The sequence below is a fragment of the Pan paniscus genome, chromosome 3, assembly GCF_029289425.2.
Source record: "Pan paniscus chromosome 3, NHGRI_mPanPan1-v2.0_pri, whole genome shotgun sequence".
Taxonomy (NCBI): Eukaryota; Metazoa; Chordata; class Mammalia; order Primates; family Hominidae; genus Pan; species Pan paniscus.
Genome location: NC_073252.2, coordinates 22,668,647 through 22,686,171, shown reverse-complemented (window position 1 = coordinate 22,686,171; position 17,525 = coordinate 22,668,647). Strand labels below are relative to the sequence as shown.

Genomic DNA, 17,525 nt, shown 5'->3' with positions numbered 1-17,525 from the left:
CTTGGGGCTTGCCCCCTGTGAAGCAGCAGCCCAAGCTGTACCTTGGCCCCTTTTAGTCATGGCTGGAGCAGCTGGGAGACAGCTGCTAGACACCAAGTCCCTAGACTGCACACAGCACATGGACCCTGGGCCCAGCCTATGAAACCATGTTTTCCTCCGATGCCTCCAGGCCTGTGATGGGAGGGGCTGCGGTGAAGACCTCTGACATGCCCTGGAGACATTTCACCATTGTCTTTGGGATTAACATTCAGCTCCTTGTTACTTATGCAAATTTCTGCAGCCCGCTGGAATTTCTCCACAGAAAATGGCATTTTTTTTTTTTCTATCACATTGTCAAGGTGCAAATTTTCCAAACTTCTATGCTCTGCTTTTCTTATAAAATGGAATGCCTTTTACGGCACTCAAGTCACCTCTTGAATGCTTTGCTGCTTAGAAATTTCTTCTGTCAGATACCCTATATCATCTCTCTCAAGTTCAAAGTTCCACAAATCTCTAGAGCAGGGGCAGAATGCTGCCAGTCTCTTTGCTGAGATGAAACAAGAGTCACCTTTGCTCTAGTTCCCAACAAGTTCCTCATCTCCATCCCAGACCACCTCAGCCTGGACCTACAAGCCTCTAGGAAGTTCCAAAGTTTCCCACATTTTCCTGTCTTCTTCTGAGCCCTCAGACTGTTCCAACCCCTACTTGTTACCCAGTTCCAAAGTTGCTTCCACATTTTTGGGTATCTTTTCAGCATCGCCTCACTCTATTGGTACCAATTTACTGTATTAGTCCATTTTCACGCTACTAATAAAGACATACCTGAGACTGGGAAGAAAAAGTGGTTTAATGGACTTACAGTTCCACATGGCTGGAGAGGCCTCACAATCATGGCAGAGGCCATGGAGGAGCAAGTCATGCCTTACGTGGATGGTGGCAGGCAAAGAGAGAGCACTTGTGCAGGGAAGATTCTCTTTATAATACCATCAGATATCATGAGACTTACTATCACAAAAACAGCATGACAAAGACCTGCCCCCATGATTCAATTATCTCCCACTGGGTCCCTCTCACAACACGTGGGAATTGTGGGAGTTACAATTCAAGATGAGATTTTGGTGGGGACACAGCCAAACCATATCAATAAGTGTTGGTTGGTTGGGAGCATTAATGAGAAAGGTCTAATGTGTCCTTAACTGTGATATTTGCTTGCTTCTGCCGAGTGCCAGTGTAGGGGGACTCATTTTAAAATTAATTTTTAGCTTGAGGTTTTTAAGAACACGAAAGTAGTATAAAGGACCTGTTTGAAGGTCAACTTGTGTTTCCAAATTGTCAGAGAATAATTTTTTTTTTTTTTTAACCTCCTTCTACCTCTTGCCCGGGTGAAAACAGGCACGTTTCCTGGCTCTCCTTCCATGAAGCTGAGTGATTGCTGGCTAGGCCTGATGCTGGAGGTGGTGTCCTTTGAGTTTCTAGCTTTGTAACAGGGGGTCTTTTCCTGGTACCTTGTGTTGGCATGGCCTAGGCCCTGTGTGGAAGTCAAAACATACCTCGTGGTCATCAGAGTTCAACCTCCGAGCTCTTTGGATTTCTGCTGTTCTTTGGTGACTGGGTTTTGGAGGAGGCTCTGTTTTCCTACTTCTCAGTGATGCATTAACAAAGATAACTGTTTTCCTTTCAGCATTTTTTCACTTTCTGCTGGAGAGTTCTCCAGAGTACTCAGTCCTCTGTACTTCTAGAAAAGGAAGTGCACATACGTGTTTGTAATCTCATTTATTTCAGTAACACCTTAGGGTAGAATCAGTATTTCGGCATGTTTTATCTTTTAATATATGAGATATTTACAGATTAGCACAATTACAACTAAATTTATTGTTCAGTTTTTTTTAAAGTTTTGAATGTGTGGACTTTATGAGGATCAAGCATGAGACCTGATGGTAGACGCATCATCTCTCCTGAAGAATTATGATTAGTACATGATCTGAGAACTCCTGCCATGCCTTATGTGCAATAATCTTCTTGACCTCTTTTCCCCTTCCACCCATTTCTTCAGTTCCTCCACTGTTACCCTCATCCTCATCATTCTCTTTACTCCTATACCTCAGTAAAATCAGAGCTTTAACCTTTGCCATAACCCTGATGATGATTGCAGTCAGACCCTTGTTGAATAGCAAATGCTTACCTAAGCAACCTGCTGAGAAGTCTGCAGAGGTATCCTGTGGCACGTAAGGCCAGATGTGAGTTAAGAGTGACAAATACACTTTTAAAACTTGAATTTCAGAATGCAACAGTTCCATCATTAATCAGTGTAATAACATACCTTGAAATAGATAGGTATGATCTCAATAGTGTACTAAATTTGGAACCAGGAGAACATCGTGAAGACTACTTGAGCTTAATAGGATCAGCTGCTGCAATGATGATGATGTAGGTTCCTCTATTTGTCATCTCCAAAACCATTGCTCCACCTATGCATGTGTCTGTTAATTCTTGCTTTTCTGGTTGTTAGAATGAACAAAAGTATTCTTTTGCTACTCGATGATTGAAAATGTAAATATGGAACGGCCTAGATCATTTGGCCTTTCTCAAAAACTCCATGAGTTGCTTAATTTATATTTTTACTGGGTATGTGAAGATATTTGTCTTCTGCTTTTTTTTTTTTCTTATTTTACATGGAATAAGATGTTCTGAGCACTTGTAGAGTTCTTGGTCCCATTTTACAAATGAGTAAACTGAGTCTCACACAGGCTGATTTGCTCAGGGACATCTAAACTTGTGACAGACTTGAGATCTCAACCTAGGAGTATTTAACTCCAAGGCACATAGATATTATGTCTTCAGTGTTAAAGACTATACATTAAATATCATCAAGTTTAGTTTATGTATTATCTTGTATATTAATATGATAACATCAGAAATTTATTAAATTAGCCGATATTTTGGACCTAATTTTGATAAAACTTCCAAGCCATTTGTATATTAAGAACTTGAAATATCCTGTCTCTTACAACATTTGACATTGAGCACTTTCATTGCCATTAATGTGTTGCATTTGTTTCTTCCCCATTTTATCTTCGATAAAGTCCATTCACTTATGCTTTCGGTTGGTCCTCCCACTTTAGTGTGACAGGTGCAAGAGCAGGTGGAGGAGTCCTTCTGACCCTTTTGTGGCTGGAGTGGCGTTCAGGGAATGAGGCCAAGGAGAAATCTGATGCGTTCTCCTTACACTGGTTGCAGTTTTTAAATGAGCTTTGTGTGTCAAATTTCAGGAATACTTTTTTTAATCCAGTGTAATTTTTCATGCATTTTTACCCCTTTTGTGTCACTTTTTGCCACTGTGACATATTCAGAGCTACTTCTGTAACCAAGCTACAGAAGCATATAACATTTTCTGATTATCTGCTCTAGGGAATATTTTGGCAACAAATCCCTTTCCTCCATTCTTAGCCATTTGGAGTGAAATAATGAGAAAAATAGCTTGTTCTCAACTAAAGCAATTACTGTTGTTAGTCCTGTACCTTCTTAGACATATTTGTTGTTTTTTTAATAATTATTAACACAAGTTAATTTCTTTACTGGCATTATGTAGCAGGGCATAGCAGTAGTTCTTTGATCATGTAATAATGATGAATTTTTCAAGAAAGATGACGTGCCCATCAGATCTCGTCAGGTCCCTATAAAATTCCTACATTTAAAAGTTCAAAGAAGTATTAAACAATAAGTTTAGTTGTAACTTTGCTAATCTGTAAACACTGCCTATATTTCAGTGGTGCCTTACAATAAAATCAATATTTTTGTGTATTTTAAAGTTTTGCATCCAGTGGGAATTCCATTAATATTTTTGTTAGCCATAAAGCATACTTCACCATGTTATCTCTTTTACCTCTTTTATTTTTGTGTAAAATCTTCAAATAACAGTAAGTCAGAATAATAGACAAAATCTTAACTAAGTTATTCCAACTACTGTGAATTCCCATTAAGACTTTGGATTTACTAGTTTAACATCTGTATAAACGGCTGATTGACAGATTCAGTAACTGACATAGCAAGAGTCAATACCCTTCTTTATAACTCCAGAAGTAAGGGCTTCTAGTAGAATGACATTCACCCCCATACCTGTCTGTTAGTAGGAACATGAACTAGGATGCTAATGTTCCAATGAATCATAAAAAAAATGAACCAACTGAGGATTCTGCAGAGCTTGATTACAGGCTCTTCTTAATTATTTGTCATTTGATCTTGTTAATATCTTCGGTTTGAGGGGAAGTACCCCTTGAGAATGTGTTAGTTCATTAAAATAGGGTGTTTGGATTAAATTTCATTACTCTGTATCCTATATTTCTCTGCATATTTCCCTTGTAGCAGTTATCACAATCTAAATTACTTTTTAAAAATGGATTTATATGCTTGTTTTGCATTTTCTTCACCAGACTATAAGGTTGAAGATAGAGCTTCTTTCTTTTGCTGCTGTTGCACCAGTGTCTGGCTCACATTGGCCCTCAATAAATAGTCAGTTAACAGTAATCATGAACATTTAAAATGAATATTGATACATATCGGATACATGGACATTGATAACTGTTGGCTTCTGCATCAGCTCTTGTACTAGTGAATAAGGATATAAACGTAAGACATTTTGTTGTCTCTACCCTCAAGATGTTTACATTGGAGGTAAAATAAGGAAAAAGTTGTGATAAATTATGGTAAGGGCAGTAAAAAGTCAGAAAACTTATTTTAATAGGATCAAGCTGGGGAGAGTGGGACTTTACAGAGGGTCAAGTGGCAGTTTAGTTGGATGCATTGGTCCTATTTTTACGTGAACACAGACATACAAATACAACCCTTCTACTACTTCTAGAGTCTATCATCTTAAAAGAGAGGCCAATTTCGGGATTAAAACAGTAAAAGCGGCAACATTTTTTGAGTGCTTGCCATGTGCCAGGCATGGTTTTAGGGACCTTGTATTTATTATTGGAACTTAATCTCCACAACATTCAGAAAGATAGGACTATTATTATCTGTAGTTACGAAGAAGGGAAGTGGAGATACCAAGAGGTGAAGTGTTCAGGCTAGGTACTCATGGTCAGCATTTGAAGTCCTGTTCTCATCTATGTATTTACTGTGGTTGCTTCACCCCATGGTTCCAGGGTTGGGATCTGGTGGATTTCCAAAGGCCTGACTTTTTTGTAAAGTGAACCAGGGTGGGATGGACTGAACTTCTTCCAAACCCTCTTCAGCCCCCATAATTATACGTTGTGTGAAGTGTATTGGATACAAAACGGGATTGAAATCTCAGCCGAGATCTTCTGGGATGATCAAAAGACATCTATTAAGACAGACCTGGCTTTCTGGCTTTGCACTGGGGCTTAACGCCTTTTAATGCTTACTACTTGATTAGAGGTCCAGCCAGCTTGCAAATTGTCTGATCCTACCTCTGGAATGTTTTTGTTGCTCTTTCTGCTGCATGTCTCCCTCTCATAAACGTTTTGCTCAATACAAAATCCTCTTGACACCAGTACGTCTCATTAGCCCTAGACAGTTCAATTTATTTCTCTCAGGTGAGACGTACGAGTTATAGTAAACAATAGTCGGTTGACTTTTCAGTGGCATTTCCTGACAGATGTTTACATCTGTAAGTTACGAAGTGAGCGAATAAAAAGAAGCCAGTAAATGAAACAAGTAAAACAAACAGTGGAAGAGTGCATTTATTTTATTGTATTAGATCTTAAAAGCATTCATTGAGTTGGGAGGAAGGGAAGATGCAGTTCATTCTAGGTATAGGAAACCACGTGTGCAAGGGGATGGGGGTGAGATCATACAACACATACAAGGACCTAGCAGTAGCTAGGCATCCCTACAGTGTTGAATATGAGCAGAGACTAAAGAGGTGGGTAGTATGCCTGCCTGCCTGCCTTTTTTTTTTTTTTTTTTTTTTAAGAGTGTCTCACTCTGTTGTCCAGGCTAGAGTGCAGTGGCACGATCTCGGCTCACTGCAGTGTCTGCCTCCTAGCTTCAAGTGATTCTCCTGCCTCAGCTTCCCGAGTAGCTGGGACTATCGGCATGGGCCACCACGCCCAGCTAATTTGTTTTGTGTTTTTAGTAGATATGGGGTTTCACCATGTTGGTTAGGATGGTCTCGAACTCTTGACCTCAAATGATCCACCCACCTCGGCCTCCCAAAGTGCTGGGATTACAGGCGTGAGCCACCACGCCCTGCTGGCGGTGTGTATTTCTTAATAATAATAGTTTGATTTAAGCTAATGCATGCGCAAAAAGGAAGTGTTTATAAATGGTTTTCTAGATGAACAGTCAAGATCTTTTTATTCTGGTATTGTGTGACATCCTTTCCTTCTCTTTAATTAATCTAATTGCCTTTCTTTTCCTCCATTTGAGATAATACCTGGCAGTCTTTTCACCAGTGATGTGGTGGCCACTTACATATGCTCTTTTGAGCTAAATACTACCAAATGGCTATACTTGAATGAACTGTTCATATCTGAAGATGTTTTCATGAGAAACAAGTAAAGTGCCTTTTGGGTTCTCATGTGGAATTTGAGACTGAAGGCCAATCTCACTGTCCATTAGGATTTTGATTCTACGAAATAGTTTATGGTGGTTTTAAAGATCTTTCTTTTTTCTCCTGAACCCCTGCTAGCTAGGTGACGTGATGGTTGACATTGCAAGTAACATCATGTTGGCTGATGAACGTGTCCTGTGGCTGGCGCAGAGGGAAGCTAAAGCCTGCAGTAGGATTGTGCAGTGTCTTCAGCGCATTGCTACCTACCGGCTAGCTGGTGGAGCTCACGTTTATTCAACAGTAAGTGTAACATTATCATAGACTCCTGAGAAAAAAAGTGCATTTCACACAGCTCTCACCCGAAAGAGATAGGTGTCTTCTCCATTATGGGGTGGATATCTTCTCTTACTGCTGATTATTACAGAATTTCTTCTTAACATTTTATAAGTTATAACATTTTATAAGTTATTACAGAATTTCTTCTTAACATTTTATAAGTTATAACATTTTATAAGTTATTACAGAATTTCTTCTTAACATTTTATAAGTTAATTTTGCTTTTGAGTAATGTTTTCTTGGGAACTGGAAAATACTTTCTTAATCTTTAATTTGAATGTTTATCACCATCTAATCCACCGAAAGTGTTTCTGCAATGGAAAATAAGAACACTATTGTATTGCCCCACTGGCACATACCAATAGTCCATCTGAGCCTAATACTCTGTTCTGGGCCCTGAAGGATATTTTGAGAGAATATCTGATTGTTTGCCCAGGTTTAAATCTCAGAAGAGAACTGGGATGCCTTCCAACACTTGTGAAGCTATTGGCATTTTCAGTCAATCCCACTCTTGGGATAATGACTTATTAATAAATAATGATCACTCAATTACATAGTATTAAATTTTATTTATGCTAAATTAAACAGTTGTAAATTTATTGATATACTGCTTACTTTTTCGTCCTAAAAAGGTGGTGAATACAGTAAATAATGTGATATTTCCTTAGCAATCATAGTTTGATCTGGTCCATGATTTTCATTTTCTAATTATTTTACTGGGCTGACATAGTGTAGAATATTCTACACTTCCTCTTGTGATTTTACACAATTCAAGATTGCTATTTTCCTGTTGATCTCTGAGACCTTTTTTTGATGTTACCATGTTTTATTGCTCCCTTTGCTCAATTAAGTTTAGTATTTTCTTTTTGGAATAATAAATGGAGTCTCAGCATGGCTACTGTCTTTGTTTTTTGTTACTGTGGTTTCTTTTTTTTTCAATATTTATGTATTTTTTGGGGGATGGAGTTTTGCTCTGTCACCCGGGCTGGAGTGCAGTGGTGTTATCTTGGCTCACTGCAGCCTCCGCCACCTGTGTTCAAGCAGTATCATGCCTCAGCCTCCTAAGTAGCTGGGATTATAGGCAAGCACCACTATGTGTGGCTAATTTTTGTATTTTTAGTAGAGACGGGGTTACATTACGTTGGCCAGGCTGATCTCGAACTCCTGATCTCAAGCTATCCACCCGCCTCCGCCTCCCAAAAGTGCTGGGATTACAGGCGTGAGCCACCGCACCTGGCTAGGTCACTGTGTTTGTAATGTAAGTCAGTGGAGTTTCCCTCTCAGATTCATGACCTCAGTTGAGACTAGCTTGTCATATTTATGTCCACCTCGGCCATTTAGATCCATTTTAAATCTCATCCTTTAGCCATGCTTATTAATCAGCTGAAAGAACTTCCCCCCTTTCTCTGAACTGCATTAGTTTTTCTGACAACCCAAGGGTACAATAAAGGTCATAGTAGGAATTTGCATACCATCTCTATGTGTAAACAAAGTTCCAGGAGATGATACATCTATGTATAATAAGTAAAATGATATGGCTTCACAGGTGCCTCAAAATGACAGATTTCTTTCTTTCAACCAAGGTTTCATGTGTTGGGCCTAATGACTGCTGCTTGTCAGAAGATCTGGTGGTTGTTTACATGTGTCTTTGACTAGCAAAAAATTAGAATACGCATTATTAACAAATAAGTTGAATTAAAAAGACTTTTCACTATGTTTACATTGTGAGGCAAAAACTAATACAAAGATTCTTTATGCTTGAAAAATTTGGGAACCACTAATTATTTTCTATCACATGCATAAGACTTGCCAAATTTTACTTTACTTTTTGTATTTTTAAATTTGTATCTTATTTCGTAATAGATTGTAAGCATCGTGCATCAAAATTTCATGCTTTAAAGAAAAAGACATCCATATGTGATACTTAGAATGGTGCCTTGCCTGTGGGATAGGCGTATACTTAATCATCCTTAAAGGAGGGAGATGCCATGTTGTCCCTAGAATTTACGGTAAATCCTGTCACTCTGCTGGATGTGAAGGTGTGGCTCCTTGTCACTTCTCACGCCCATTCTGTCCTCCAGCGAGTGGGCCTGGTGGCTGTCTGTATTGACAGGTTATATGTTTTGGTGGTTCCCCCTTGGTTCACTTTTGTTCCTGAATTCCTTTAAAACTCTAGGGCAGGTGCCATATTTTTCAGATGATTTTTCTGACCTAATTTGCTTTTCAGATGATTTTTCTGACCTAATTTGCTTTTTTTTTTTTTTTTTTTTTGGAGACTGAGTCTTGCTCTGTTGTCCAGGCTGGAGTGCTGTGGCACAATCTTGGCTCACTGCAACCTCTGCCTCCCTAAGTTCAAGCAATTCTCTTCCCACAGCCTCCTGAGTCGCTAGGACTACAGGTGTGTGCCACCACGCCAGGCTAATTTTTTGTATTTTTAGTAGAGATGGAGCTTCACCATGTTGACCAGGTTAATTTGATTTTTAAATCTGTCCATTTCCTACTATTTAAATTAACATCTCTCTTCCTTTTCTGAAGAAACAGCTTTGGAGAGTGTGTAAAGCTTTTATTGGTGAAACTGAATGCAAAGAGTTAATGATCTTCCTGTGAAAGAAATAAGTAAATATGGCCAGATGTGTCGAGTGCATTTCCCAAACTAATATTTGGCTCTCATTCTTCCTGTAAGATGAGCATTTAGAGGGTCCACTGATTTCTCTAGCTGAATTTTTTTTCAGGATGCTTCCATTTTTAGCTTGTTGTTTCCTTCGAAGTGCTCCTTAAATTATTTTTAATTGACTTCTTAGACCTGATCTTCTGTACTTCATGACTTCTTCTTTTCCTTTTTTTTGGTCTCGCTTCCATTTTAGGACATCCTTTTCATTCCAGGGTCTTTCTTTCTTTTTTATTTTTTTATTCTGCCAGTTATCTACACAGTGATTTTGTTTAGGAAGAACCTGGGCTTTCTGGTTTGGCTAATGCATAGTGTTTTGTGTTTGAAAAGTCTTTGAAAGTGCTTTTCCTTTGTGCTATAAATCGTTCATAACTCCTGTTTGATTGACTTTTCAAGTATTCACCCAATATTGCTCTGGAAGCTTATGTCATCAAGTCTACTGGCTTCACGGGGATGACCTGTACCGTGTTCCAGAAAGTGGCAGCCTCTGATCGTACAGGACTTTCGGATTATGGGAGGCGGGATCCAGAGGGAAACCTGGATAAGCAGCTGAGCTTTAAGTGCAATGTTTCAAATACATTTTCGAGTCTGGCGCTAAAGGTATGTTACATTCTGCAATCATTTAAGACTATTTACAGTTAAATTAGAATGCTCCAAATGTTCTGCTTTGCAAAATAACCTTATTAAAAGATTTTTTTTTTGCAGGAAGATAGATATTATTGCTTTTGCTACTGTTTTAAAGAAAACTCTAACCAGGAAGAACTGCATTACGACTTTCATGGGCCCTAGGCATTTTTGCCTTTGATTCCCTTTCTCCACATAAAAATATCAGAAATTACATTTTATAACTGCAGTGGTATAAATGCAAATATACTAATGTTATATGTGAAAAAATTTTATTTGACTTAAAAGTTTATTTGTCTTTTTGCTCCTGATTTTAAGACAATAAGATGTTTTCATGGGCCCCTAAAAGTATCATGAGCCTTTGGCACTGTGCCTGCCAAGCCTATTGGAGAAGTCAACCCTGAGACCAGGTGTTTAATCAAGCAAGCTGTATATCAAAATTTTTGGCAGAAAACACAAATATGTCATATATCTTTTTTTAAAAAAAGTGTTTCATTGAAGCAAGCAAAATGAAAGCATTTTTACTGATTTTTAAAATTGGTGGTTTAGATATATTTGACTACACTCTATTGAAGCAAATAGAGGAGGCACAACTCCAGCACCCTAATGGAACCACATATTTTTCACTTAGCTTTCTGTGGGCGTGTGTAATTGTATTCTCTGCGGTTTTTAATCTCACAGTACTTTATTTCTGTCTTGTCCCTCAATAATATCACAAACAATATTCCAGTCATTTTAATGGCTGCATAATAACTGATCCAACAGGTGTTAGGTGTTCTGGTTTAGTGTGAGCACTCAATAAATATTGAATGAATGAACGAATTAGTGTATTTTTGCATACGTTTTCTTGGTGACCACCATTAAAGAGAGCCAATTTGCTAAATTTAGAAAATCCCAACTGCCCAAGAAAATCTCAACTAGGTCAAAATGTCTGATAATAATATATTTACTTGATACCCTATACTCAGAGGAAAATTGGCAAGATTTGCCTGTTAATATTGGCGCTAAGAGAGTATTTGATGCACTGTGCCACACTCCTTTGGACCTGCTCAACTTTCTTTATTGTGTCTTATATTGGGGAAAAAAAACAAAACAAAAAAACCACAAACATACTATAAAAGACTAGAAACAGCAACACAGAGAAACCCATGAGAGAAAGGTGTGTTTTTTGAGGAATACTTAAAATTGATGAACACTTCTGTCTTAGATGATCACAGTTGGTAGAAAGGGATTAAAAATGACGAAACCCTACATTTCACCAATTTCACAACCTACCCCTCTGGGTAAGGAGAGTTTCTACTTGCTAAAGTAGAAGGCTTTAGATGGACACTCAGATTTGTCAATTTCATGCCATTCTATCCTTTTAAGATCATCCTGTGGCCAGAGAGCAAGGACACATTACACTATTATTCATGCTTCATAGGTGGACACGATTAAACTGAATGAAAAAGGAACATATCCCTGGTGACAGAAAATTAGTTAAAAATTCTAATGTTAATGGCATAAAATGTGGTTAAGCTTTAGCACTTGAACAGAAAACTAACTTTACAATTTACATTTTATACTAGGGCAGTTTTTGCTCTTTCTTTGCATCCTTTTTTTTTTTTTTAATCCCTTGAATATACTAACTAGAAAACCTGAGCATCCAGAAACTGATTGCACTGCCTTTAAATGGGAGCATATGCTGGTATGTGAAGTTAAACCCATAAAGAGGCAGTCTTTATTTAGCAGTAGGTGCCTCCTTGATTTGCTTCCTGCATATTTCAGAATCTCTGTCCTTCCCTCTATACTCCCTCCTCAGCCTGCTTCGGACTCCCATCCTGTATTGCACAAACCACGGTAACTTTCTAGTTAGTCTCTGTGTCTCTAGGCTGGCTCTTCAGCTAACATGTATCAGTACAACGATGCCACTTAGTAAAATATTGAAATACTTCCTTACTATTTAGCAAATAGCTGCTGCCCCAGTTCTCTGAGTGCTTCCTCAGCCCTCCTGCTTCTTCTGTTGGGACCACCACCCAGACCTCTCTTTTCACCATTTCACACCTGAAGGCCTGGCACCTGCAGAACAGGAGGCCTCTGGGAGCCTTCCCTTCTGTGCAGGCTGTTCTGATTGTCAATGCCTGTGCCATTTCAGGTTGTTAATGTTGTGGGCATTCTACCTGGATCCTCCCCAAATGGAAATTGACCTTGTGCACCCCTTCATAAATGTCTCATGTCTCTCCAGAGACTGTTCAGTAGCTTTATCATTTGACGTCTTCCCTCTCTCCACAGTACTTCCCACCTCTCCCTTTTATCCAGCAACAGCAAACTTTCCTTGGTTCCTCTCCCTACTACCTGGTCATTCTCAAGCAGGCTTGTGCTAATTCTCCTACTTGAATCCCTACTCCTCCCCTCCCTTCCCAGCTCCTTGGTGATAACACCCAGCAGAAATGTCACTCCAAGAAATTTTGCCTAATCTCATCCAGTTCTCCACTCCCACCCTTGTCTCCTTTATTTTTCTTCCTCGTTTTTCCCATAATGCCTTGTTCATCTCTCTCTCATTGCCTGTCACATGTGGGAGCCTGAGAATCAAGATGGGTTTCTTGGTTGCCTGAGGGCAGGCCTAGTGCTGGAATCACCAGTGACTTCATACCTGGCTTCAGTTGGTCACCAGTTGGTGACAGAGCTGCCTGATACTTGCCTCTTACTGACAGCATCTATCAAATCTCTTCCAATTTTTTCTCAATGAAATGTTTCCTTTCACTGTGGATACCATAACTCAGATATGTTAGCATAACAAAATAGTATCTGTTTTCAGTAAACTACTTTACTTTTACTGAGGGCTTTGGAAATAAGCTGGTGTTTTGAGTTCAGGTGTAATGTAGCCAAAAAGGAGAAATAATTAATTCTTTATACTTCACCTGACTAGAATTTAGAAATCAGTTTTTCTTTACACATCCCAGACATCTAGAGCTTCAGTCCAGCTGAAGTCTCATGAATTTTTCAGGCTAGTCATTATGCATCTTCTTGCTTCCTGCCTTCGTTTTTGCACTTTTCCAGTCCATCCCTGCTTGGTGAAATTCCTGCTACTCTCCCTTTAAAACTGCCTTTGGATTCTTCCTTCTCTTCTTCAGACAGAATTAACCATTGCCTGTTAATCCCGTTGTGCTTTGTTCATTCTTCAGAATAATTATAAGGTGATACAGTGGTGGAGCGAGCTGCAGTGAGAGGCCGTATGATACAGTGACTAAGACTGTGGTCTCTCTGTAGCCAGACAGTCTGGGTTCAGGTTCTCTCCCCAACTTAACAGCTGTGCAAATGTGGGCAACTACCTTAACCTTTCTGAATGTCAGTTTCTCGGCTGTTATGCAGATTATGAAATGGTCCTTAACTCGAAGGGTTGTTGAGAGGATTAAGTGAGGTAAATGTGTAGACATTCACCACAGTGCCTGGCACAGAGTAAGCACTCAGTAAGTATTAGCTCTTACTGTTTTGTTGCTGTTGTTCTCTCTCTTTTGTTAGACTATGAATTTTGAGGGACAGGGACCACAGCTTATTTATTGCATTATATGTCTCCAGGCTCTGCATAGTTCCAAGCCCAGAGTAACTAAACATTCAATAAATGTCGAATAAAATTAACAGCCAAACTTAATTAGCAAACAAAGTCAGTTAAAAAATTAATTCTAAAGTCAAATGTAATTGCTGTTAATCTTCAGTGAGAAACTCAAAAGGTGGTATGCAGTTAATAATTATACACAAGAAAATAATTAGGAGATATTATAGCATCTGTCTGTTTAAAGTCAGGTAAGTGGTCAAGAAAACATAGATAAATTAGTATTTTATTGTTTTGAATCAGATGTTTCTTTGGCTCATTCTGATTTTCATGTTAGAATTCTGTAGATTTTAACCCATAAAGATTTCTGAAAATTTTATTAACTACATAGTGGAGGAAGTCCAGATTTTTTGATAAGGAAAGATGTTAAGATGTAGTGAAAGTATTGGAATTAACCTCCATTATGCTTATCATTTTCCTTTTAGCTTAGTGTCATTGTAAATAGTGAAATATAGATGAATTTAGCAAAAAAAAGGCAGCTGTGTGGTAACAATCATTTTTTGTGTGTTCATATTTCATCAATTTTTAGTGTTAAAATGAACACTGAAACTGAATGGTAGAAGTCAAAACATGACGACGTTCCAGATTATTCTTGGCAATTTAGTTAAGGCATTTCCTCTCCCCCAGTCCCCAGATACCCATCTTCCACTGTGCTGCAGTAACAACAGTAAAAAATACCACCGACAGTTCCCTAGACTTTTGTGCTTGTCATGGTCCTGATCCCATCTGGTCTTCACAACCATTTGTTACAAAGATGATTAGCTGTGTTTGACAGATGAGACTCAGAGAGGTTAAACAAAGTCGTGCAGTGTTAACCAGCTGCTAAGTGGTGAGGCTGGAACCCAAATCCTTTCTTATTTCAGATCTCATGTTCTCTACATGGTATATGATTTTTCAATAGTAAATACTGGAAACCGAAAACTTGTTTTTCCCAAAGGATCTTAAGAGAGATTTTTCTACTTTATTACCTCTCATTCGTGTGTTTGTTATCTGTTTCCATTGATGTAATCCATATATTTTAAAATAAATGTATGGTTAAATGAACTTACAAACTTTGTGCTTGCCACCCTCGGGCCAGGTGGAAGAAGGTATATTCATGATAAATGCACCAAATGAAGTAAGTGTTTTGCGGTGACTAATAGATTTACAACCTTTCTGTAAATAATGATCAACATTTCTTTTAAAGAAATTAAATACACAAGTATTCCATTGTTAGTATAAAAGTCTAAACATTATTGATACGGCTGAAGTTTACCTTATCGGCACCCTAGGCCACTCTGTATATCTCAGGGAACCTGCAGTTATTATTTAGTAATGTTTGTATTGGACTTGGAAGGATATTTTAGAAGCCTTAAATATGTAACAGCCATGAGTATATAGCTCTGGTTACCCAGTAATATGTCCATACTCCTGGTTTTTTGTACATTGTTTTTTTTTTTAATTGGTTCTACAGATTTAAACTTGTGTAGGAGACCTTTTCTAACTTCTAGAAAGTATAGATGTTATTCCCTATTTTAACTTTCTTTTAAAAAATGTAAATGATTTCTTTTAAATCAATTTGATTTATCATTACTAATACTTCCCCAAAGAGCCATGCTTTGTTTTCAAGTCATTTTGTGTGTATAACGATATTATTTTATGAATTTTATAGTACTTGAGTTTTAATAAATGTGCATTATGTAATACTTTATCACGATTTTGAACTTTTAACTAATCTGTTTTCTCTCTTTGCATGTGTCATTATGTACTTAGGAGAAATTTGTGTACTTAATGGAAATCTAGATTAGTGAATAAATTTATAATATTTTTCACATTAGATTATATTTGTGAGTGAGAATAGCAGGAACCTTTTTATGCGTCTTCTCAAACAATATTTCTACTAAATATTTTCTTGGCATCTTCAATTTAAAAGTAATATACAAACATCTAAAATACTTACATTGAAAAGATATTTATGGGTATCTGCTGTGATCTAACATCGTTAATTCTAAAGTCAATCATTTGCTTAAGTAGAATTGTTTTTAAAATAAACATGCCATACAGACATTGTTCATTTCACAAACAGTGGGTTATTTTGATCAAATGCAAGTGGTAGGAACTATTAACATAGAGGTTTCAAAAAGTGAGTGACATTGACTGCACCCCAAATCCTCATACTCTGGTTTGAGGAGCAGACAGTGAGCTACATCATGGGGGACTGCAAGTGTGTATTATGACTAATGTGTGCAGAGTGTTGTGTGAGTCCAGAAGAGGAAGCAGCTAATCTGGAGATGCAATATACTGAGGAGATGCAATTAACTGTCCAAAAAAGCCCTGTTTCAAGGACTCTGTATAAAGTCTTCCCCCTGGCTGCCAACGTTTTTCATTCTAATCCACTTTCCGTTACACCAATTCAAAAGTTTGTGAGATAAAAGAATAGTGGAGCATTTCAGGTAGAGATGCTGGTCTGTGCAGTGAGCATGGTGGCATAAAAAGAATATAGGAGAACTTAAATTGATAACTCAGTGTAGCTGTGTTTTAGGTTGTCCTATAGGAGCATTCAGGGGATACATCTGAGCAATAGATTTTCATCAAATTATATGGTGAACTTAGGATTTGGGCTTAGTATTATTTAAACATTGCAGAACCAAGGTGTTATTTAAACTGGAATAACATGATTCGATTTGTTTCTTAAGGGGAAATTCTGGTGAATATGGAATTAGAAGAAAGAGGTTAGAAGCCAAGAGAAAGATTGTATAATAAATTCTTCAACTATGGAATGTTTTTAGATGGTTAATTGTTCACTTCTTTGGTATATATATATTTTTTACTGAATGCTGAATAATTTATTATTTTAAAATCCTCAATAAAGAAATCTGAAAAAATTCAGTGATCAGTCAGCATTTTCAGTTGTTCCTATGTGTTATTTTTTTTTTTTTCTAAATGTGTTTCCTAGTCTCAAGGAAATTTCTGCTAAGTGTACTGAATCTAAACCTCTATTATGTTTGTATAATTTCATTCTTTTGTTGTGTGGTGGTTTGAATTCATCATAAATCACCTTAAAGTTCCATAAGCCCAAATTAATTATACTCATATTTATGAGATGCTACATTTGTGCTTCTTTATCATATTTTATCATTGTAAAATTGATACAGCCTGATCATTGAGATCCTTGATCTGTTTAATGCTATCTACTTCAACATATAATATCATGGGAAAATTAACTTTGTAATTTGAAACACTTTTCTTGTTTACTTATTTAACTCTTTAAAGTTTGCATTTCTGTTTTATACTTCTTTTAATCTATGTTATGTGGTGTTGACATTTCTCATGACTGATGATTTTTTTAACTGTTAAATTTCGTATATACAATTTAAAAAATGAAGTCAACCTAATTATACCACTTTTGCAACTATCTGACATTTTTTTCTGGTTTCTATGTACTAATATAGTGAGCTTTTTTTTATGTATATATATTTTTTCAGAATACTATTGTGGAGGCTTCTATTCAGCTTCCTCCTTCCCTTTTCTCACCAAAGCAAAAAAGAGAACTCAGACCAACTGATGACTCTCTTTACAAGCTTCAACTCATTGCATTCCGCAATGGAAAGCTTTTTCCGGCCACTGGAAATTCAACAAATTTGGCCGATGATGGAAAACGACGTACTGTGGTTACCCCTGTGATTCTCACCAAAATAGGTTTGTATGTGGCATATGTTATCCTGTAGTCAGTGGACAATAAGGCCTCGTAGTTGACTGTTCCTAAAAATGCTTGTTTTAGTGTTTTCTCATTTTAATGAGTCACTAGTGAAGAAAGATCTTGCAGAGTA

General features: G+C 37.6%; 1 protein-coding gene across 2 annotated transcripts in view; it reads left to right on the top strand.

The window, feature by feature from the left end:
• The window catches only part of ADGRA3 (adhesion G protein-coupled receptor A3), a 128,129-nt gene that overhangs the window by 84,617 nt on the left and 25,987 nt on the right, over positions 1 to 17,525 (top strand). For both annotated transcript variants that reach the window (XM_003826828.6, XM_034958371.3), the window contains 3 exons: positions 6,635 to 6,796; positions 9,897 to 10,100; positions 17,181 to 17,394. In XM_003826828.6, coding sequence (XP_003826876.2) covers positions 6,635 to 6,796; positions 9,897 to 10,100; positions 17,181 to 17,394 — 580 coding nt within the window. The remainder of the gene's footprint in view (positions 1 to 6,634; positions 6,797 to 9,896; positions 10,101 to 17,180; positions 17,395 to 17,525) is intronic.